The sequence below is a fragment of the Oreochromis niloticus genome, linkage group LG4, assembly GCF_001858045.2.
Source record: "Oreochromis niloticus isolate F11D_XX linkage group LG4, O_niloticus_UMD_NMBU, whole genome shotgun sequence".
In the NCBI taxonomy this organism is placed as follows: domain Eukaryota; kingdom Metazoa; phylum Chordata; class Actinopteri; order Cichliformes; family Cichlidae; genus Oreochromis; species Oreochromis niloticus.
In genome coordinates this window covers 714,605-739,272 of record NC_031969.2, presented here as the reverse complement: position 1 = coordinate 739,272, position 24,668 = coordinate 714,605, and the positions used below count along the sequence as shown (strand labels likewise).

The following is a 24,668-nucleotide window of genomic DNA, read 5'->3' as shown; positions in this document are numbered from 1 at the left end:
CAATCTAAATAATTTCAGGCCAATTTCAAATCTCCCTTTCCTAGCAAAAATTCTTGAAAAGATAGTGGCTGCACAGGTTCATCATCATCTCATTGGAAATAACTTGTACGAACAGTTTCAGTTCGGCTTCCGTTCATATCACAGTACAGAAACAGCCCTAGTAAAAATCACCAATGATCTTCTGCTTGCAGCTGATTCTGGACTTATATCCATCCTCATTCTCCTTGACCTTACAGCAGCTTTTGATACTATCTCCCACCGCATCCTCCTTCACAGATTAGCATCTATTGGCATCAATGGTATAGTACTCACCTGGTTTACTTCTTATCTCTCTGGCCGCTCACAATTTGTTCAATTACTCCCTCACAGATCAGTATCTACTCCAGTTAATTCCAGTGTACCCCAAGGCTCTGTCCTGGGTCCTTTACTTTTTATCATCTATCTCCTACCCCTAGGTAATATTTTTAGGAAGCATAACATCCAGTTTCACTGCTACGCAGATGACACCCAGCTCTACCTATCCTCCAAACCCACAGCTACTCTCCCACCTACATCCATTTCTGACTGTTTAAGTGAAATCAAGGTCTGGTTTATGCACAACTTTCTTAAACTTAATGCCAATAAAACAGAATTCATTTTAATAGGCACCAGATCAAAACTGACTACAGTTCCAACCAGTCCTTCATTATCCATTGATAACTCTGTTGTCACACCCTCCCCTCAGGTTAAGAGTCTCGGTGTCATTCTCGATAGCACTCTGTCCTTCACAGCACATATAAATAATATCACTCGGTCTTCCTACTTTCATCTCCGTAATATTAACCGCCTTTGTCCCTCACTCACACCACACAGCACTGCCATACTTGTCAATGCTCTTGTCACATCTCGTCTGGATTACTGTAATTCTCTTCTCTATGGTCTACCTCATAAATCCCTCCATAAACTGCAGTTGGTTCAAAATACAGCTGCTCGTATTATTTCCAGAACTAGATCCACTGAACATATAACACCTGTTCTTAAACAGCTCCATTGGCTCCCAGTTCACCTCCGTGTCAATTTCAAGATCTTGCTTCTCACTTTCAAAGCACTTTATAACCTCGCTCCTCCATATCTATCCGATCTTCTCCATACATTCTCACCCCTTCGTACACTCCGCTCTTCTTCAGCTTCCCTTCTGTCAGTTCCACCTGCTCACCTGACTACCATGGGACTCAGAGCCTTTAGTTGTTCTGCCCCGAGACTTTGGAATGCACTTCCACTTGCTCTACGGACCACACACTGTCTCACCCTCTTTTAAATCACTACTCAAAACCCATCTGTTCAGAATTGCATACACCTGATCTGTCTTAGGCCATTTTTACCTTGCTCAGTTTTTATATTTGCTTTTATGATTGTTTATGTCTAAATTTTATCTACCATGTTTGCTATATATACATCTTTTTTAATGTTTTTTATGGTATTGTTTATGTGCTACTGTAAGGTGACCTTGAGGGTCTGAAAGGCGCCTATAAATAAAATGTATTATTATTAGTATTATTATTTTAAAAAAAGGATCACTGGTTCAAATTCACAGTTTAAATACAAGGGTATTAGGCGTGGTCGAAACTTATTGATGTCTCTATCTTAGGGGGTACTGAATGACTGAATGCCAACTGCTGAAGCAACCTAAGAGATATATACAAAAGAAAAAACAAACAAACAATCTAAAAGGTAATGCAACTCATTACTCAGAGGTGGCACAGTAGCTATAAGTCCGTATTGAAACATATTTGTTAAAGTGTTTTTGTACGAGTGTGTCAGAGACAGAGCAAGTCTGTATGAGCATATTATTTATTAAGCTTCAATTTATTCAGGAAAATATCAATATACAATAATGACAATTGGCACAAGTACAAAAAAATTCATAACTACAGTTAGGTTGGACTCGTACACTTTAGTGCAGACATCACCATTTCAGTCCATGTCATCAATTAGGGATAGGTTCAGGAATCGGAATAGGAATTCAGGACGGGAAGTTTACACATACAGGTCAGCACTAACTACCGAATGATCGAATGTTAGATTGCATGAATGAAGTAATTTGTCTTCTGGCAGTTTTCCTGCTTAAGGGCTTTTATATTTTGTGTCTAACTTGTCTTCAGAAGAATCCAGTCGTAGCTTAAAGAAAATTCAAAGACAGCATATTTCTAATGTTTTTCTTAACATTTCATTACAAGGAGCAACTTTTTGTACTCCAAAGCAAATACAGTTTCTTGTTTTTACATCAAGTGTTATGAAGAGAGTGAACTTTGCTGCATGTTCGTCATAGCTCACAACAAGAGAGTTTCTGCTTTGAACCTTCTGTGTAGAGTTTGCATATTCTCTCTGTGCCTGTGTTGATTTGCTCTTGCTCATTCCCACAGTCCAGACGTGCAGACAGAGATTACTGTTAAGATTAATTAGCAATAACATTTTGCACCATGTTATAAACCCTCATTCGTGAAGTCTCTCTTGATTTTCGACTTTGCTAATGAAACAGCTTCATCCTTAAGTGTTTTTGACTGGGCTAGATGTGATGTGATTCGAATGTGTTATTTATATTAACAATTCACAGTTAGATTCAATCTCAGTATTCAGAGTTTCAGTTAAAGATATTAAATACAAGTTCATTACTCACAATCAGCTCCAGGGCTCGTCTTATGGGAGACTGTCCAAAGATTTATGGCCCTGTATTTTGTATCAGTTTTCACATGCTCTAGTCAAAGGCACCACTTTAAAAACATTACCTTTTAACAGGAACCATAGCACTTTGTTTTGACATCAAGAATTCATTTAGTGATTCATAAAAGTATAATTAGTGTATTCTTCAGTTCTCTCACATCCTCGAGGTGAATTCCATTCTCCTGACCAGGGACCTGCTTACTTCAGAAACTGAACGACAACCTGGACATGAACACACAAAACATTGTTTGTCATCACTACAGACAATTTACAACAACAAAGTCTGAAATCTGGACTGAAGTAAATGTAACAAGACTCAGTCGGGTTTATTGATACAATAAAATAGTTTACTCCGTCTTGTATATTCAAGATTGGAGGAACCAAACATTCTAGAATAATTTCTCCACTTTTAACAACATATCACAGTCGTTGACTTTGACATTTTAGTTCTGTTAATAATACATTTCTAATCAGTTTGTTTTCATATTCCATCTTATATCTCTCATTCCCAGCAGAAAAAGAGACTAATTGAAGTCATATTCTGATGCTGACCGAGAGAAAGTCTCCAAGCTTTAAAATATTTAAGGACTGGGCAGTGGGAATGTTTCACTTAATACTTCATTATGTTTTTTGTGGATTCTTTAGTTTGGAAAATTACATGGTGTCAAAATCCTGAAATAAAAAAGATAACATCAACATACATTAATGAAATAAAAGGCACATGTAATGAAAAACTAGCAAAGCAGACCCACATAATAAAACAAATGTTAAAGCTTCTTAATAAACAAACAAACAAACACCTATTTCAAATTGAGCTGCATCATCAACACATGCTGATCACAGAGCTCTGCAATCAGAACAATCAGAACTGCATATTCATGTTTGAACTTGGCTGAAGGTCAAGAAAATATCTTATCCATGGTGTAGAGACAGAGCCACTGAGAGTCTTCATCTGGAACTCCATGCTACTGTTTTGAGATTTTTTTTTTCCAAAAATGTGTTTAATGCCTTTAGATGTTTTAAACAAAATGCACAGAAACATACACACTATGGATAGATATACATTTTTCTTTAAAAAAATCCTTTAGAGAGGCCTCAGATAACATGGCTGCAGTAATAAGCTGTCCTCTTCTGGAGATTAACATCAACATCTCCATTTATTACCTTTTTATTAAACAGTCATGGAGATGTGGGTTCCTTGAGTTTTCATAAAAACAACAAAAATACATCTATATAAAATTAAATGAGTACAGTTTTGTTTGTTCATCCTCACGTGTCTCTGTACATTAAAAAAAAAAAAACAAACAAGTTTTCGTCAAAGTTATGGATTTGAACCGCACAGACAGCCATGAACCTCTGATGGACCATATTTTAAAAACCAAATCTTTCCTACTGTGTTCACATTAGAGAGATCTGGGAAAGTGTGTGTGTGTGTGTGTGTGTGTGTGTGTGTGTGTGTGTGTGTGTGTGTGCATTTTTATATTTTGCTGAATACAAGGATGAACTGATAAGGGGGTGGTACTTGTTTTTTCCAAATATTCCCAAGATAAGATTGTTGGTGAAAACCAGCAGGAGGCAGCAGAGACCTGAGCAACCCAGCAGGAGCACTCGAGATAGATCGAGATATAGTAAAGATGGGCCTAATCTGGGTTGTCTTTTATTTAAAATACATTTATTGAAGATTGTGTTTATCCTTGCATCCTTGTGTATGCATTTAGTCATAGACATTGGCAGCATAGAACATCTAATGATTGATTCCACAACAGTTCATCGTTGGCATGTAGTTTGCACAATTCATCTGTTTTTAGAGTCATTTTAACAACAGGTAAGGCTGTCTTTGGCAACTTGAAACATTGTTTAAATAGGTGGTTCATTCTTTTGAAATATTTACAAAAAAAGAAAAATTTATAGCCAGAGGTGTTGCCAAATGAGCACCTGGGGAGTTAAACACTTTAATTTGGACAATGTCCACTGTCATAGACATATAATGAAATTTTGGACTTAATTTGTTTATTCTGTTGTCAGAGATATGAGGGGCGAGGGTCCAGCACTTGGCATGTACACATTGAATGGGGTGGTTCTCTTGAAGTGTAACTTTCCAGTAACATATAACACTTTAAATATTTTTTAAAGGTCTAAAGGGATTCCTTCTGTGCTGGGTGTTTTTCCTGTGTTTAATTTCTCTGTTGCATTTGAAAGTTCACTTACTGATTTCTGTCCAAGCACCTTAGACCACTCATTAATAACGAAGAATCTAACTCAGTTTGGGCTTCTTCACAAAGTGTTCATTTATTCAGTGAGGATCTGTAATGTTTTCATCTGTAGTTCATGTATTGTCCTCTCATTCAGTAATGATTTTATGTGCCATGCCAAAGGCTTGGTTTTATGTGCCAGATGGGCTACAACTAAAAGTAGCAGCTGAATAATTAAGTGTGATTAATGGAGTAGTCAGATAGGAGAACTCTTATAAGAACAACTGTTAATTCTGGGGACAAGAGAGTTCTAATTAAGGAAGTAACCTATAGGACTGCAGCTATTGTGACTGGTTGAACGACTAGAATGTTTTCTAGTCTCCATATATCTTTTAAGTTTAGTTTGGACATGAAATGTCGTATAACCTGTCTGCTTTTCAGATGAGAAGAGTCTGAACCTGTTACCACAAAGAGCTGCAATAGAAAGGAACAAACTGTTGTAAAGACTGGGGGACCATACAGATTAACTAAAGTCAGGTTCATCAGTGAGCTTTGTATTATGATGAATCTCCCTGTGGGGTCTAAGATTTGGTTTTGTTTTAAATAAGTATTGCTACTCCCCCAGCATGTGATGAGAAGGTGCTAGAAAACAGCTGACTTGGCCATGTTTTCCTTAGTAATTTCACTCACAAGTAAGTGTGTTCCTTGAATAAAGACTACTTTTGAGTGATACTGTTTGAGTCTTTTCATAACAGTTTTTAGTTTGATAAATTTCCTAAGGCCTCTTACATTCCAGGAGATTGGTTCAAGATTGGAGTTACTACTCATTCAGTTTATGCCATTAGTATCTAAACCCTAACTGCCTTTCTCTCAACTGTAGTGGAAAACGCTCCAATTACATCCTTTATTTCTTGATGCACTGTTATAACTTCCCGTAGTTGAGTATTAAAGTTCAATTTCAGTGACTGAATTGGGGTTGATTCTGTTCATCTGGACGTTTTCAGTGGGAGAAACGTTTCGGCACTTTTTCAGGTGACTTCTTCAGTCTCAGCTGACTGGAGGTTTCCCCAGTCTTATAAACAGTACATTTGACTGAAACAAGCACCACTGATGAACAATGGGCTGGGAGGTCAGTTTCATGATTGTTAATATGCAAATTCTCATGACCATTTGTCAAAAACCACTGATCAGTGACCATCGATCAATGGCCATGAGTACCATTCAGGGAGGTTCCTCAGGGAGGAACGCTGGTCTGAGGAGGAAGTCAGAGGCCATTTACGTGAAAAGGGAAAGACCTCTGATCTCTGAATTGAGGACGGGGGGTGTAAGGATACATCCTTCGCCATCTTACAATGCTGTGATTGCAGCCATTCCCCAACTCTCTGTGAATGGTACTCATGGCCATTGATCGATGGTCATTGATCAATGATCTTTGATCAGTGGTTGTTGATGAATGGTCATGACAATTTGCATATTAATGATCAAGAAACTGACCTCACTGTACAATGACTGAAACTAGCACCACTTGTTAAGTTAGTAGCTAAGGTACTGTTTATAAGGTTGGGGAAACCTGCAGTCAGCTGAGACTGAAGAAGTCACCTGGATGATGACGAAACGTTTCTCCCACTGAAAACGTCCAGATGAACAGAATCAACTTTTTGAGATTTCTTTACCTGGATGATTTAACATGCATTAAGGTTGACCGCTAGCATTAACTTCTTCCATCTTCTTGGTTTCAGGCTCGTTGCTAGCATTGTCGTTGAACCAATCTTTTCTGATTGTTTTGGTTTCAGATCTGTTTTTAATTTAACAACCTGAGCAGTAATTTGTTTGGGGATAAGTACTAATAGAAAAGTGGCTTTAGCTGTGGCAGGGATGCAGTTAAAAGATGTGTCTGAGTTTTGCTGCTGTTCATATTGACCCTATAACAGAAAGCCCAGTCCATGCTACTGCTGACAGAGAGGAAATGGTTAAAAAAAGAAATCCTTCCAGGGGATTTCAGAATCCAGATGCACAAAGGCTCTGATCATGGCACCAAACAACAGGTGCACAGAGGCAGGTTAACAATAACAGGCTTAGGTCCTTGGGACTACAAGCTCTAGACAGACAAGGAACTGCTGGTCAACCATCCAGATATAATGGTGGGTAACAAGAAGCAGAAGATCAGTTGTAGTAATCCCAGGGGACAGCAAGAGAAAGGAGGAGCACACTGGGAGCAGAAGGCAGAACTGGAGCAGATGTGTACAGTCCAAAGCAATCCAAGCAGTAATGGGAGCAATAGGAGCTTTAACTCCAGCAGATTCCAAGCACAACATCAGAGGTTTCTGTCCAGACGTGTGCAGTCCTATGAAAAGCTAAGATCCTGTGCAGAAATCTCAAACTCATAAGCCTGTGGTAGTGGACTCGAGCTGAAGGAATACTGGCATCGGACCAGGCAACATTGTTTCCAAACTTCTACAGTTCACATGGTGAACTCATGTGAACTGTAGCTCGACCGTCTGTTCTTAGCTACTTGGCATGGTCTTTTGCTGTTGCAACCCAATGTGCTTGATAGATGCTCTTCTGCATACCTTGGTTGTAACGGATGGTTATTTTTCTTAATATAGCTAATATACTTCCAATGAGCTTTAAGCAGTCTGGCAATTCTCCTCTGACATCAACAGGGCATTTCATGGATGTTGCATTATTGAGGAGTTGAACAGTTATACCTAATGAAGTGGCCGTGAATAAATATCTAAAAATATGGTTCACATAAATGAAATAACATATAATATAATTCCTATTTAACAAATTAAGATAAATTACTGCTTTCTGAAACCAAACCTTAACCTTAGTCTTCACTTTAACTTACACAATGTGCTTTTTTTGGTCCACATTTGTGTTTATATTCAACAGGTTTGCAAAAATAGTTTATAGGTGATATTTCCTGTGTTCTTGTTACCTGACAGGGCCATAGCCAATCGCAGTTCATCTTTCAGAAGTTCCAGAAGCTCAATAACTCCTTGTTCCCCCTGGGCAGACATAGGAAACAAGGTGATGTTTTTATAAATAACCATCTTTATTTTGGAGCCCAAAAATGTGATGGTGGGGAAAAAGCCACTGAAGTGCTTCACCTGACAGGCAAGGCCCCACAGCACAGGTCGACCAATGAAAACAGCCTTTGCTCCCAGAGCTAAGGCCTTTAGGATGTCTGTCCCGCGTCTCACTCCTCCATCCATGTAGACTTCACATCGACCCTGCGCTGCCCTCACCACCTCCTCCAAGGCATCTAGCTACACACACAAAACACACAGTGATAATTATTAACTCAAATCCTATCCTCAAATTCTAATGTATCAATGTTCCAAATGAATGGTGTAGATGTTTAACATTTTGTACAAGTCAAGAAATAACACTAGTGTTGAACACAAAGGAAACTAAATGTCTACAGGAACTAAAGTTAGCAAATACTGAGAATTCCGACAAGAATTCAATGAAACTTGATAAAAAAAAAATAAAGACTTCTCAACTAAACAAAGAATTAACCTAAAGCAACAACTTCACAAACAGTAAACCAGATATCAGCTAGAATAAAAGACAAATTGACTCCAATCCAGAGGAAAACCAAAAGTACACGACACAAATTACAAACTAAATAACAAATAGTAAGGAAATCTGTGTTTGGATGATTATTTGTTGCAGCCATGTTTCCTGGCAATAAATAGTCTTTCCAACAGTAAGATTTATTTCCTCTTAAATGTTGCCACATTTTTAAAGAAAATACATCGATGGGTTGAGCAGAGGACTTCAATCCTCTCATACCCCCCCTCATACATCAAATTACTTTTTGCACAACCCATTGTTGCACTGTCTTCTTGTGCCTGCATTGTTCTGTTCTGTCTGCTGTTGCACCATCTTTGTTTTGTTTTTGTTGCAATTTTTGCACACTTGCACTTTATGTATTAGTGTTACCATGTGTATCTGTTCACTTGTGTATACACTAATCTTGTGCTAAGGCACCATTCATGCTACTAAGCTAATTTATGCTAGTTTTAACCCTCCTGTGAGGTTTATGTTACTGATACATTTGATTGCTGAATACAGTTCTGTTCTGTAATCTTAGTTCTAGGATTATGTTTGTGTATAGAATATGTGTCGCTTGCTTCCTGTACTGATTGTTTAGTTGTTTGTATTATTACTACAGACCACAGCAGAATAAATTAAGCCTAACCTAACCAAGCTGTACCTTGCCAGTTTAACAATAAGGTTGTTGTCTGACCACTTTAGACAAAAATCTCTCCTTGTTAGGAGGCAGTGTCTATGCAGAGCAATATTAAGATGAGATTCTGCAGCCAATGACAATCCTATATCTCCATAGTCTGGAACCAAACTCCAACCACGCTTGTGCCCACAGAGCGGGTTTTTATTAAAGACTACCTCCAGAATATTGGAGTGGAAATGATGGAATGGCCTACATGCAGTTCTGAATTTTATAAGCAAGGCCACAACAGAGGCAGCAAATAATAACTACAACCACTTAGAAAAAAGCCCTCAAAGACAAATCACTTCCAAAACCAAAAGGAAACATGAACTCAAACTCAAAACTGATGCTCCAAGACCCAGGCACCGTAACACTGCACACAGAGTAGGAAATGAAAGACTTAAGAAAAGTAGATAAGATTTCATATTTAAATATATTTGAGACAGGCCTGGGTTCAGCAGTCAGGTCCTTCTTCAGCAGCCCCAGTTTTATCCAAAACAATCATCTCATCACCTCATACATCTGTGAAACTACTTTTACTGGATGGACGCACTGAGTAGAAAAAGATAAGATTCAACTTTTTACTATTATTATTATTATTATTAATATTATTATTATTATTATAAGATCAAACATTTAAGACTGTTTAATGAAAACTTGTAGTTGTCAGAGTTGGATTGCACTCCATGCACAGACACACACACACACACAGACCGTGGCAGAAACCCCGTCCAGTTGCCGAGCTCCGTGATTGGACACCAGGATGCCACTGACACCACAGTTCACAGCCTTGGCAGCATCCTCGCCTGACACACAAAATCAGGCAAATAAGGTCAGGGTTTGTGGCCAATAAAAACGAACTGTATGATGAGCATATTCTGTATCTGAATACAGTTACTCTTGATAGCATTATTTTCCTAGTACACCTGTGAGGAACCAGTGTGTATGTACCTTACCAAATATCTAAGACTTTCTTTCATTTGCCTAACACTGCCGAAATATAACCACTGATGTGTGCAGCACTGGACGCTTTAAAGTCTACTTAAATAGCATCTTAAGTCAAATTTATTTGGATACAACTATCCAGACAAGCCAACTCAGAGGGATAGAAAGGAGTATAAAGATACATGTATACAGGTCATGATATAAACTGTACAAAACTAATATTAGAAATAGAATAGTCTTCTTTCTTTTTTGCTTCTCATTGGCAGAGTTGTTTTCTGTGTTTGCAGATGTGCAGTAACATATATTTATTAGAGATTAGAGGTTATTTCTGCAACAACTTTGGTAAAAGTCATGTCAAAACAGTTTATTACGAAAACAATAGGTGAACATGAGGGACCACCCACTAGAAATTAAATGGAATCAAATGTTAAGGAGTTTGCAGATGTGGTTCATTAATAAGCTACTTCCAATAATAAAATGTTTTGAGCTCTCATTTAAATGAAATAGAACTCAGGTTATTTCAGTTTTTCAGAAAGTTTGTTCCACAGTTGAGGACAAAAAGAACTACTAAATGTTTTTTCTTTGTTTTTTTCTTGATTGGGGGATATTCTGAAGGTCTGTTACTGCAAATTCAGTACATAGTGTCATGGTCCTGAGTCTGAGGACTCAGTGTTTTGTGTTTCTTTATATTATTCTTTGTTCTCGTTTATTCTGTTGTGCCTTTTGTTTAGGTTTGCTATGTGTTAGTGTTTTTGTTTCATGCCTGCCTGTGTTCCCTCTGTCTGTCCATGGTGTCACTGTTTCTGCTCATGAGTCTGCCTGTCAAGTTCAGTGTCCTGTCGGGTTCTCTGTGTCTGTTTCCTGTCTTATTCTGAAAGTTCATGTCTCATGTCTGTGTGTTCAGTTTTACCTCTCCTCTGTCTCGTTAGCCTAATTTCTCCCAGCTGTGTCTCCCTCCTGTTGCCCATTCCCTGATTACTCCCCTGTGTATTTTAGCCCTGTGTTTTCCTGTGCTCTCTGTCGCGTCGTCTGTGTTACTCCGTGTCAGTCATCACTACTCTGTGTAACCCGGTGTTCATTCTGCGTCTCTCTGCCATCCATCTTTGTGCATTTTGCTCCTCCTCCCGTGAGTGTCTGGTTTAAGTTTTGTTCTTTAGTTTTTCCCAGTTTAGGTTTGTTTACTCCCCGCTCTGCTCTTCCTGTTTTTTGTCACCTTATCACCGCTGTAAATAAACACTCACTCGCACCCCAGCCAGTACCTGCATCTTGGATCCTTTTTTCAATACTCCACACGACTGCTCCCCAGCCGTGACACATAGTGTAAGTTACAACCAATGCCTTAGTTCAGCGGTCCCCAACCCCTGGGCCATGGACCAGTCCCGGTCCGTGAGTCGTTTGGTCATTTATCCTCCACACCTTAAAGGCCGGTCCATGAAAATATTGTCTGACATTAAACCGGTCCGTGGCTCAAAAAAGGTTGGAGACCGCTGTTTTAGTATGAAGCTAATTCAGTCCATTTAGTTCTTTGTAAACCAGTAGAAGAGTTTTAAAATACGTCCTTTGGTCCTGTTGTCAGATCTATACGTTACAATGTTCTCAACATCGTCCATTTAGTTGGTTGAAAATACAGCTCCAGCATTTTAAATGAGCTGTAACAGACTCCAAAAACCATTTTATTTTTTATCCCCACACTGTTGCCACATAGTTCTAGGTATGTTCTAGATATGCTGAAGCATGAGTTCCTTTAACTGTAACTAAAGGGCTGAGCCAGCTCCTGAAAAAGAACCCCACACCAGAATCTAACGTCAGCACAGTGTAGTCAGACAAGTCTCCTGACCACATCCAGACTGTCCATGGAATTGCCAGACGGACAAGCATGACGCGTCACTTCAGAGGACATGTCTGCACTGTTCGACAGTCTAGTGGTGGAGTGCCTCACAACACTGCATCCAACGCTCTGCACTTGGTCATGTAAGGCTTAGATGCAGCTGCTTGGCCATGGAAACTGAGCTGAGAGTGACCCATTCTTTCACAACTGTTTGTAGCAGCAGCCTACATTCCCAGGTACCTGATTCTATGTGGCCATGGAAGTGACTGGAACACCTGGGTGGATGAGTGAACAGTTTTGGTAATATGGTGAATATATGAGTGAGATAGTGAGACTGTCATGATCCCCAAGCCTCCAACACTGTTGTTGTTCTTTCCTCACTTCGATCTGTGTGTGTGTGTGTGTGTGTGTGTGTGTGTGTGTGTCCATCTACCATTTAATACTCCTTTTACAATCACAGGGAGACGTGTGTGTTTTTTCAGCCACATGATGTCATCCCAACAGATAGAAGGGTCTATGGCGTTTGCAACATAAACAGCCAGGCCACTGTCATTGCCGTAGTCTCCCTCAGAGAAAGCCAGGGAGGCTGTTGAGAAGTTAGCCATGCTGGAATCACACATGCACAAAGACACAGAGAGAAAGAAGAGTTAAGAGTTGGATGCTACAAAGGAACATGGTGTAATTACACAGACTGTTCTTTTTGTTTCCCTACCTCAGGTGTGGGGGCATCTTAAAGCGGTTGCGCACATCATCCAATCGCTTCCCTAGGTATGGTGTATCCACGGTAACAAAGATGGCTTTGTAGCCCGCCTTCTCGGCCCGGCGCACCAACGACAGCGTGAGCTCTCTGTCTTTATAGATGTAGAGCTGCAGCCAGAGGACACCACCACTGCCCAGTGAAGTAGTCATTGCTGACATCACTTCCTCTATTGTTGAGGTTGCCCAGGAACTCAGCATCATCCCAGTTCCCATTGCTTTGCATGCTGTGAAGAAATGTTATATTACTGGTGACAGTGGTCTTTTCCAAAGACGTTTCAAAGGTGGTTATGATAATACTTTAACCTAACTAAGCCAACTCAAGTATTCAGTAAAGATCTTGCCCTTCCTCACCTACCTAATAATTAGGTACTAGTCATCTCTACAACTTAACCGAACCCAAATGAGTAGCTATGGAGAAATATTGCACTCACTCTCTAGCTTCCAGTATAATCCGCCCCTTTCCTCTCCTATTGGTGATGTTTTTTTCTTTGTTGAAAAGAGACAAAGAAACCTTTGTATAGATTTCTATGGCCTCAACAAAATCACAATAAAGAACAATTGTGAGAAAGAACAATAAAGAACAAACTTTTCAGTTATATATTTGTAAAAAATGTTTGGAATCATGTATGATTTTCGTTCCACTTCTCACGTGTACACCACTTTGTATTGGTCTTTCACCTGGAGTTCCAATAAAATTTATTCATGTTTGTGGCTGTAATGTGACAAAATGTGGGAAAGTTCAAGGGGGCCGAATACTTTTGCAAGCCACTGTAAATTTAATTAAAGACTAGCCGTTTATTAGGCTGACACAAAAAATGAAAGAAGGAAAATAAATTAACTTGAAAACTAACCTACAACTAGGGAGCAATGGAACGAGAGACACGAGGGAAAAGTCCGCTGATTTTCTGACCAAGGGATATACACAGGAGCTTGGATTAGAGGACAGAACAAAAGAAAACAAAGGAGCAAGAGTCCAAAAATAGTTCTAGAGGTCAAGACCTGAAATGAATGTCAGGGAATGGATATAAAACATCTCTATGTGCTGGCTGGGAAACCACTCTCTGTTATGCTGACCCACAACTGCACACCATCACACAGCTCCAGCCTTTTCATCAAGTTTGCAGACGACACAACTGTGGTAGGTCACATCAGCAACAACGATGAGAGTGAGGAGTGAGGTTAACCATCTGACCGAGTGGTGCAGCAACAACAACCTGTCCCTGAATGTGGAGAAGACTAAGGAGATCATCATAGACTTCAGGAGAACTCACACCCTGCACACCCCACTAACCATCAACGGTGCTGCTGTGTAGAGGGTAAGCACCACCAAGTTCCTGGGTGTGCACATCTCAGAATATCTCTTCTGGTGAGAAAACACAGCATCACTGGTCAGCAAAGCCCAACAGCGACTCTACTTCCTCCACAAAATGAGGAGAGCGAGAGCATCAACCCCCATTATGAGCATCTTCTACAGAGGCACCGCTGAGAGTATCCTCACCAGTTGCACCACTGTGTGGTGTGGCTCCTGCACTGGGTCCTGCCAGAAAAAGTTACAACAGGTAGTGAGAGCACCGGAGAGGATCGTGGATGCTTCTCTTCCCTCCCTCCCTCCCTTACGACACCAACTGTCTGCCATCTATAATCCAGTTTTGAGTTCCCTCCCCAGACGCCTTAACGCCCACTCACATCCTGGGCCATCTGACCTCAGGAATTCACATGACAAGGTGGGGCCAGTTTTCACAATGAGCTCACCCGAAACCCTGGCTGATTAGGTCCCACACCCGCTTCCACACCTTGGCTCATGTGATTAGAGGATCATCAGGGGGTCCTTTGTCCCTCTTTGGGGGGGATACTCCCACTGGGTTTAAATCTGGGACTCTCGGCCATTTGACCTTAGAACTGAAGAAGCTTCTCGGATGAGAGGTGAAACGTCTTCAAGCAACTTAAAGAAGTCCAGACGCTTTTCTTTGCAACTCCTTTGACTACGATGACCTGGATGACTGAGAACCTTCACAGACATATTCCCTCCCTCCAGGACATCTACTCTACCCACCTCACCCAAAAAGCCCTCTGCATCCATCACTCTGCTCGCACACACACAAACTCCTGACCTGCATCCATCTCTTCTGGCTTGGCCAGGAGCCAGTGCTGATGGAGGAGACCAAACACCTCTGGAAGGTTTGCTGAGGACTGGCACCAATGCAAGAGGAGACAGGATGGCCCTAGAGGCCCCAGGCCCCCGAAGGCAGGTGACATGGGGGACTAGAACTCTCTGGAAGCTAGTGATATGAGAAACAGGAACTCTCTGAAAGCAGACAATGATGAAAGATACCCTCAGGAGATCGTCGTCATTGGAGGTGATGGACCACCTCTGATGGTTTAGTTGTGGCCTGATGGCACAGAACCCTTGCACCCTTCCTCGGGCTCTGGAGCCAGGCAGAGTGGGACCAATGAATTGGGGGTGTGGGACCCATGGTTTCTGATGGTGTTGGGCCCTCAGGCAGCTGGAGTGACTCCAAAGGTGCTGGCCTTGGCAAAACCTTAGGGGATGCAGGAAGCTCTGGAAGAGGCTCTGGTTGCACATGGCTAACAGACAACTCTTGAGGCTGGGACTCCTCTGCAAAGGATGTAGACCTCCTTGGAGGCCGAAGCTGTGGCTGGGACCAAGCCTCCCCGACCCCGGGAGCAAGGTTGGGCCCACAGTGGTGAAAGATGGACAGCTAGAGAGTTTCTAAAATGTGAGAGAAAACTAACCTGGATGGAAAGAATTCTATAGATACCTGGAATTACATCCAGGCTATGAAAAAATGATAACAAATAGACACTCAAACATATAAAAGAAAAATAAATGGGAATTAGAATTTAATATAAAGATTACTGATGAGGATGGGTCAAACGTGCAGAATGCACTTCACGTCCACTAATTCATGGATCTGGAGGGAATTTAGCTGAAAAAATCTGATACGCTTTTTCAATTGACCAAAGGTTAGTCGTAAACAATTAAACATGAGCCAACCCTGTGAGACTGCGGGGAATTAGAGGCAGATCACACACACAGTTTTTGGTAATGTGATAAAAGTGGAATTTTGGGGAAGATGTTGTATGATTCATTACTGAAAATACTTTGTTATAAGATTCCTATGACCTGTATGGTACCATAGCTGTGTAACTTAGAAGAAAATACACAAAGGACAGATATTTGGTTAAAATATCACTAATGCTGGTAAAAAGGCTATCACCAAGGGATAGGGAAAAGAAGATCCTCCTACCCTGGACCAGTGGACACAGATTGTAGAGGAAATCTACATTATGGAAGAGGTGACACACCTAAGGAAGCTCAGCACAAAGAAAAAAGGACTAAATGGATGATTTACAAAACTGAACAGCAACAAAAAATTACAGGACAACTTGCAAGCAACCTGAAAGGAAAATATACCAATTGTCAGGGACCCTGGGTCAAACCTGCCAGGTGGTTGGCCACACGTGAAGACCATCACACACCTGCAGCTGATCAAGCCTCGTCAGAGGAGCTATTTAAGAGTGAGGTGGAGCTCTCTCTGACGCTGGATCATTGCGTGACTTCACGTTAGTCTCTTGGCCAGTTAGTTAAGGTTGGTCTGCTGCATTGTGGTGTTTCTGACAGCTGCCTCTTTGTTATTCCCCAGGAGGAGTGTGGAGACGAGAGGGCAGCGAGCACGGGGTGCTCAGACACTGAGGAGCGGAGACAAAGAACACTAACACTGGGAAGAGGACATGTCTCGGGAGTCGGGAACGCACTGGGGATTTATTATTATTTTCCTGCCCTGTAAATAAACGCACTGTTGCATCAAAGAGTCCAGCATTTGGGTCTTCCTTCCTCTCATCCTCACAGTCTGCCACACAGACCGTGACATCAATACAACTAAAGGGACAAAAAAGGCTCCTAACTCAGAGGATGAACTAAACTTGGCAAAGACTTTTAACTTGCTTCTTTAGGCAATTTTACTGCCAGATGGTCACAGAATAAATCTTTGACAAATGCCAACGATAACACAGTCTAACAGACAAAACAATATTTTTTGCACCAACAAGGTGATTCCCAAAGTTTCCCAAAGTATCTCAGTATAGTTTGGAGTATGTCCTAAAGAAAAAATCTGAGGAAATAACTGAACCCTGTGATAGACTAATAAAACAATAAAATAAAAATATTGGATGAGAAGGCAAACACTCTTTGAAGCGAAATTCTAATTCGAATGATTTCACTGGGCTTGAATCTGTTATGAGAACTTTTTAGCTGTTGTCTGTTTCCTACAGTGTAGAGGGCGACTTTGCTTCCACAGAACAATGTGAACAGTCAGGGGTTAAAGTGGGAGCCTGAGATCTGTTTAGTGTCTCACAACTCACAGTAATGTGTAACGTGAGCTCCAGGACAGGCTGTGCAGGGTGTGACTTGCTGACCATTGTGGATTTACAAAACTGAATCCAACAAGAAAGAAGCAGAAGTTTCACAAGCTGTCCTTTACAGTATGCTGTTTGTACCATCTTTATCCACTGGGGATAGCCCACTACCATCCTTATACTGTATACAGTCGGTAGAAAGGTTGAATTAAGTGGGTTAATCTAAGCATTATCATCTTAAATGCTAAGTAACCTACTGCGTAACATAACTCTGACCATAAGGAACAGCCTAACGGTGCTTTACTAGGAATTCTCCTCAGCACAGCACCAAACTGCCCAGCACTTTGATGCAACAAATTATACTTGTAGGATGTTTCACAATGTGAAAATACATAATTTATCAAACCACACCATATACAGATTCAATTTGTGATGGAAAATTATATCATTAATGAAATCTTTAAATATGCAGTTTATCAAGTGTTCTTGAGTAATTCTTCCCTTTAAATATAACCTCTCAGCTTCCTCTCTGTCTTTGCGTTCTGTGTCTCTGCCTGCAGATATCTGCACTCATTTCTCCTCCTGAGAAATCCAGCAGCTGCACCTTTAGCGAGCGACACACTGCAGCAGATTGCACACAGTTTGTGTGTTTGTTATTGTTTGTTGAGCCAACAGAAACGTTGCCACTTACAAACCATGACTTCTTTTATGATTGCTCCTCTTCTAAGTAAGATGCTAAGTAAGAACCATAACTTACAGACACCTGCACAGGCTCCGCCCACTTTAGAACTTTGACTGATGTTGTCTCTACATAGCACAGCTCTACTGTGACAATCTGTGATCCCGACTTATTTTATCCATCCATTTTAACTGGTTGGAAAACCGTTGTTACCCCAGGTTACATTTGTTTTCCATTTTGTGTTCCCAGTTTTGTCCGTGCATCTTTAGTGTGTGTTAACCTTTTGCTGTAGCTGTCTCTCCTTCAGGATGAGCCATCCTCTGCATTGCTGTGGCAGCGATGCAGAGCGGCATGCTGAGCTTCTCCCCCAGCACTGAGACAGACAGATCCACTGTAGACACATCCCTCAGCACTCGAGGAACCAGATACCACCTACACACACGTGTAATAATGGAAGAGATCATTCTAAGTTACACTTCTGCAGCTTCTTTTTCCTTACAAAGATTCATTCAGACTCTGATGTCCACTGAAAATTGGAGACAGACTGATTCTGAAAAGAAAACACTTTTTTATTTCTACAGCTGAAAGCTTTGGCAGAAGCACATCAATACACACTATATAGACAAAGTACTGGGCTGTTACATTTATCTGCATTACACATTACACAGCTGTTGAAAGCTGCTAAGCTTCCAGCACACAGGAGGCTTGGAGCTCTGCAGTTTGCAGTAGTGTGTTTGTAAAGGCAGTCCGTATGGCCAAGTCCAGGATTTTATACACCTGTGGAAATGGCACAGAAAACACCTGGATCCAAAGAGAAACAGGTGTGGTACTTATGTCCATATAGTGTAATTCATCACACATCAAACCTGGATGAACGTGCCTGTTAGCACATAAATAACGTAAAATGATAAAAAGACAAGCATCAGAGTCCAGAGCAGCTGCTGTGTGTAATTTCAGCTTTGGATTCAGGCTCCAACACTGTTTGTAGAAGTTCTTACTGTGAATGCTCAGTTCAGTATTTTTATATTGTCACATCACAACAACAGTGACCTCCACACGTCTGTGTTTTACCTGTTGAAGGCAGCCACATTGTCAGCTAGTGTCTTTTGCTCATCGGCTCCTGAGCGGTAGTAGTCATACACAGCTTTAGGAAGAACTTTCCTGGCTTCCTCCTCAAAGTCCGACACACAAACACGCTGCATTGTTTTTCACTTCGAACTACCAGAAAACTGAAAACTGCAACCTCTCTGTGATTTGCAATAAACAGAACTAGTTTAATCATTAACCTGCCAGAGGTTTCACAAGCTGAGAGCCTGTTCCCGTCCTGTCTCCCTATGCTTTACCTATGCCTTATTGATGACATCAGACACGACGCCTCCCTGAGCCTGATTGTGCAGAAGGTTTCTTCCTATTAAAGCCCAGTTTGTCCTTCCTGTGCTTTTAATGTTTTATTGTTGGGGTCGAGTGTTGTTGTGACTCTGTCCTATAGAAATAAATCCTAAATGAATTAAACTCAGAGGAGTTTCTACTTTGCTCTGTTTACACAAGATAAGACTGTAGCTGTGAGGATTCCACACCATCTGGCCCTGTGTGTTGCCAGATTAGAGTGTTGCCAAATCTAGTGCTGACTGCCTATGAACTTTGAACCTTCATGTGCCTTCTGTGAACTTTGAACCTGATGATGTTTTCATGAAAAACTTTGTGTCAAACTAGTGATTTATGACCCCCGTCAAATGATTTATAACTTAGTAAATAATAAAGGAAGTAATAAAAGTTATTGGCTGTGATAATTTTTATGAATATCATAAAATTAAGATATTCTATATATCTCATTAATCATAACTAATAATAATCAATAATCATATGACCAAAAAATATATGCTCATGACAATATGGCGATGGACTAGGACGATGGATAGTGTGTTAAACCAAAGGGTATTCTTAATTAAACCGGTGCTTCTGTAACAGTGAGGATGGGGAGAGCTGGAGGCTGCATGCCCTGGTGGAAGTCTTTAATTTGTTTTATTTGTGTTTGTTTAATCTTAATCTCAGTCAAACCAAAGTGCATCGTCACACAGCAGCCGGTGTGGGCAAAGTAACATTCTCTCTGACTCCCGGTGCGACCCCCAAGCCGGGACTCCTCCCATCCATCCATTGGCTTCCCCTCATCCTTTCCAGGGTCGCGGGGGGCGCTGGAGCCTATCCCAGCTGTCATAGGGCGAGAGGCGGGGTACACCCTGGACAGGTCGCCAGTCTGTCGCAGGGCCAACACACAGGGACAGACAACCATTCACGCCCACATTCACACCTAGTGACAATTTGGATTATCCAATTAACCTATCCCCACAAGCTGCATGTCTTTGGACGGTGGGAGGAAGCCGGAGTACCCGGAGGGAACCCACGCAAACACGGGGAGAACATGCAAACTCCACACAGAAAGACCCCGGCCTGATGGTGGAATTGAACTCAGGACCTTCTTGCTGTGCGGCAACAGTGCTAACCACCGTGCCACCGTGCTGCCCTAGGAGGGATGTCGACTTTGTCTCGGCGCAACTGGAAGATGCGCTGGTTCGTTCTGCGTGAGTCGAAGCTCATGTATTTCGAGAATGACAGCGAAGAGAAACCTCCTAAAATTTAATTTAAAAAAAGAAGAAGAATGGAACAAACAAAAAGGAGAAACATAATGAGAAAAAAAATTCATGCAGTGGCTTTGACCACTGTTCTTACATCTCCTGTAACACAACAATCCTCAGTTATATCAATGAATGTATTAGAAGCAAATAGAAAAATATATATATCTATGTGAAAGGCCAGCATGAGTCAAGTTAAGTTTGCTATTGTTTATTGTTTTCGTTCAGAGACCTTATCATAATTATCTTAAACACACAGACAGTGATTTCTCTTCATTTGTAAATTTGCACAGATGACTCCTCCCTGATCTACCAATAAAGCAATTTAAAATAGAGGTGGCCCTACCCTTTACTAATGAGAAAAAAAAGACTGATCAATAAAGCCTATAAGGCCCAATAAGGCTTTGTGAAGAGTGAAGCATGCAGAGCTTTTGAAATCAAGCAGCGTGTTTTGGGGTTTAAAAGCCACAGAGACACAGTGTTTCGAAAAAATGCATCTCAGCTGCTCCGATACTCCTGACACGGGATCACTACAGGTTTTCGCTTAGTCAGCAGTTGTCCTCTCCTGGATCGACTGGAGCTTTCGTTAGGAGCCTTCCCAGCTTTGACAAATTGATGTGATGTTCTTCTGCTTCCCTTTTTGTATTTTCATCACTGAGCAGTGACAAATTTTCTCATGATAGTCTTTCTGGTTTAGTAAAACTGTGCACCTACCGTTGTCTGCTGGAAGGATGATGATGTTGTTGTCATTAGTAAGTGATGTGAGTGCCTTCCTCTCCTTCATGCTGATGTTGGATGCTGGGGGCTTTGCATTGCTGAGACAGGCCGAAACTTTTGTCCGCAGTTGCTCTGCTTCCACGTCTGCATTGTTGTTGTTTCAAATTGCAGTTTCTGTTTCTGTGATCAGTTCCACCTGCGGGATTTGTCTCGGTGTGACAGCAAAATTCAACTCTTTAGCAAATGTAGCCGGATGGGCTACTCGCCTTTCTTTTCTCTCTCGCTCACTCTACTGCTCTCGCTCGCTCTCGCTGCGCAACTACGTTAATTAGGAACCCACCTGTATATTGATTACAGGGTGGTGTTTACCTGTATAAAGGGAAGCCGGTTTTTCTTGTTGGATCATTCCTCCCGAGCTTCTGGTGCGACACAGCAGTAAATGCTGGCCTATCGGTTAATTTTACGATCGGATCGTGTGACTGCTACAGGTAGGCCTCCTTCTGACCTCTGATTTTTCTCAAAGTCAGTAACTAGTAGTCATATTTTTGCGGCCCGCTACAGCGCGGCTGTTTTTCTTTCCTTTGCTCCAGCCGTGGTGAGGAGACGCGTGAGTGCATCCGCCGTGCAGTACAGCGCCTCCAAGTTCTGGGGTAAGCCGCTTATTTTATAGCTGCTAGTTTTGTAAATTAAAGAAGATTAAGGTTAGTTTTGCCTTTTCTTATTTGTAGGATTTGATTGCTGCCGCACCCTCTCAGGGATCAACTGCCTGATTTTAAGCGAAGAGTTGAGACGCCTGCCTAGCTGCTGTCTTGTCTTGCCTTGTTTTATCTCGTGTTCCGATCTGTTGGCTGTCCAGTTTTGTTCCTGCTGCTTACCTCGCCCCTGGGGGCTTTGGGTCTCACGCTAAGCCCCTTTTGGACTATCGTTTCACTCCAGCTTTCGCGGCTGGTCGGGGCGATCCTCAGCTGCATATTGGGCTGGTGTTACAAAACTGGTACTGCCTCTCCCTTTTCTCCCAGTTGTGGAGAGCTGCGCGAGACTGAGTGGGGCTACGGACAATCGGTACCAGCACCAGCTGTGGGCTGGCTCGCAGAGTACAAGTACTTCTAATCTGTGCTCTGTGGTGTGTATGTGGGTGTGTTTTATTGCAGATCTCCATTTTTCTTAATTTCTTTTTTTAGTATATAGAGAGCCTGTTTTATGTGTATGTCTTGTGCTTTTATTTCAGCGAACTGAGGATCTACCAGCGGCCGTGGGACCTTAGGGGGCGGGTCGTTTTCCACACTTCTTTTGTTGTACAGCACCAGGTGAATAGACTATAGTAGGTTTTTTGTGTGGTTTTCTTTTGGTCCACCCCCGCTGGTAAGTCCCAGTTGTGTTTATTTTTATTGTAATTTGGGACACCGTTTTAGACATTCAGTGCGCTCTCAGTGTTTTGTTTTTTATTTTACATTAATAAATAAAATTGTGTTAATATTTGAGTCGGCCTCAGTGTGCATCCCTGAACCTGTGCAAATGTTGTTGTTGTTGTTGTTTTAATTACATTTCATTTTTAAAGTTCATATTTCCTGGGGGCTAGAATTCCACCTCAGGTGGCGTTGTCATTTTATTTCTTTTATAACCCCGCCGACCACTTGGTCACACAAAGATGTTCTTCTCTGTTTGGGTGAGCTGTCTGTCAGACAAATTCTTCCCCCACTTGTCCACATCCTCCGTGTGGCGTCTTTCTCTCTTCTAGCCGCTGAGGACACGCTCCATATTTGGCTGTGGTATACGCTACATCCAGATGAACAAAATCAACTTTTGGGGATTAGACAATGCTTGTACTACTGAAAATCACTTTATCCATAAAAACCACGTAAACAGACATGAAGAAGAATGTGTTTGTAAGACTAACAGTAACCTCTGAGAACTGTTTCTGCTATTGAAACAGCTTGTGTTGATAACCCTGAATGATTCTTGGTCACAACATTTGAAAGGTCATTTTACTCCACACACTTTTGCAAAATCACATAGTTCGAACATAAAATCCCAGAATAATTAGTATTTGAGATTGCTGCAGCAACATCATTAAAGAAAAATATCTTTCCATGTCACTGTGCTTTCATTTGAAAATATAAAATGTTAAAGTTTTTAATTTAAAACATAGAAACAGCAAAAATTTAAGACATTAAAGACGCCCTGATGATGTCTCAATTCATCGGTGTTTCCATCTGAGAGTCTACAGGGCGAACACTGAAGTTGGGTTTTAGAAATACAAGATGGTAACAGGACACATGTTAACTTTGACCACACTAACGTCTAGTTTAAGGTGAGAGAAGTAAATGCATCACAGAAGCTAAAAGGAGCTGCTTCTGCCGACATTAGTTCAAACAAGTGATTTTGGGTAAGACCCATCAGATGGTTCACATCATCTAACGAGACTCAAACAGAACCTGGAATATTAAAGTTCACTTCCTGTCTGTGTGATGATTGTACTTTTATTGCTGTGTTGTAAACTGTGTAACTTCACATGTTGTGAAATCTTTGAGAAAAGGAGGACAGATAAGTCATAAACTCCTTGATATGTTGACATCATGTCAGTAATGCACACAGACATATTGTGGCGTGTTGGGGAAGCAGCTAGTTCTCTCCCATCATGCCTTGGGACATGTGCTGCTGTTTACATGTTCTTGTTTTATTGTTTATGGTTACGTTACTTTTAACTGTTATCTTGAATGTTGTGTTTATACCGCGGTACAAAGTCACTGACAGTTATTGTTTTATAGAATGAATGCAGTACCATAAGTGAGTTCTGTTATGCTGTTATTGACCTTCGAAGCACAGTGTCAAACTGGCAAGTGTATAATAGAGAGCTCCACCCGTCAGCTTAGGGTTAAACAAGCTCCATCTCTGTGTGGTGCTTCTTTGTTAAGATTTCTCTGCATGTCACAATGTGTTGAAAAGGTGAGCTTACCTGTTAAGGCGGTGGTTCTTAACCTTGTTGGAGGTACTGAACCCCACCAGCTTCATATGTGCATTCACTGAACCCCTTTTTAGTGAAAAATAAAATATGATTTTTTTTCAAATTCAAGACACAGATAAGTTTTTTACTGGTGCACAAAATGAGCTGTGCATGTCACGGCGGAGGCTCTGCCGAACCCCTGAGACCGACTCACCGAATCCCTAGGGTTCGATCGAACCCAGGTTAAGAACCACTGCGTTAAGGTATGGCCCTCCATACAGTCTGTACACACTTTGTCATAGATAATACAGATGTGATAATAAATAAAACCATAAGTATTAATCAAGTCATTTGATTTATTCTAAATTGGAAAATTATTTTCCAATTTATTTAATTTCCACCATTTTTGTGACTGTCTTACTTCCAGGTGACTGTTGTAATTTGGTGACGTATAGATAAAACTGGATTGAAACTTCTGCTGTTCAGCTTACTGAGTGTCCTCTGATGGGCAGTGTGTAGTCACACAAAACAACTTAAATGTCACCGTAACCTTGACTGGAGTTTGGAAATTTAAATGACATTATACTGTAACTATTACCCTAAAATCAGTGCTGTGAGAGTGACTTTGAGATCACAACCTGATTTCAAACAGAGTCT

The 24,668-nt window shown here is 41.2% G+C and overlaps 1 protein-coding gene and 1 long non-coding RNA gene across 3 annotated transcripts; one reads left to right on the top strand and one right to left on the bottom strand.

The window, feature by feature from the left end:
- Positions 1 to 1,966: 1,966 nt before the first annotated feature.
- hao1 (hydroxyacid oxidase (glycolate oxidase) 1) lies at positions 1,967 to 19,001 on the bottom strand. Its single transcript, XM_003457931.5, has 8 exons — positions 18,792 to 19,001; positions 18,001 to 18,152; positions 12,618 to 12,888; positions 12,339 to 12,511; positions 9,847 to 9,938; positions 8,006 to 8,164; positions 7,834 to 7,903; positions 1,967 to 2,922 (listed from the first exon to the last, which is right to left on the bottom strand). The coding sequence occupies exons 1-8, from the start codon at positions 18,920 to 18,922 to the stop codon at positions 2,855 to 2,857; spliced, it is 1,116 nt and encodes a 371-aa protein (XP_003457979.1). The 5' UTR covers positions 18,923 to 19,001; the 3' UTR covers positions 1,967 to 2,854.
- Positions 19,002 to 20,448: 1,447 nt separating this feature from the next.
- Positions 20,449 to 24,353, top strand: LOC106096900 (uncharacterized). 2 transcript variants are annotated; one of them, XR_001223240.3, is made up of 3 exons: positions 20,449 to 21,555; positions 21,629 to 21,717; positions 21,796 to 24,353. It is a non-coding gene; the product is annotated as an uncharacterized LOC106096900 (long non-coding RNA). The 2 variants fall into 2 exon arrangements; XR_002062028.2 differs by having other exon boundaries at positions 21,629 to 24,353.
- The last annotated feature ends 315 nt before the right edge of the window (positions 24,354 to 24,668 follow it).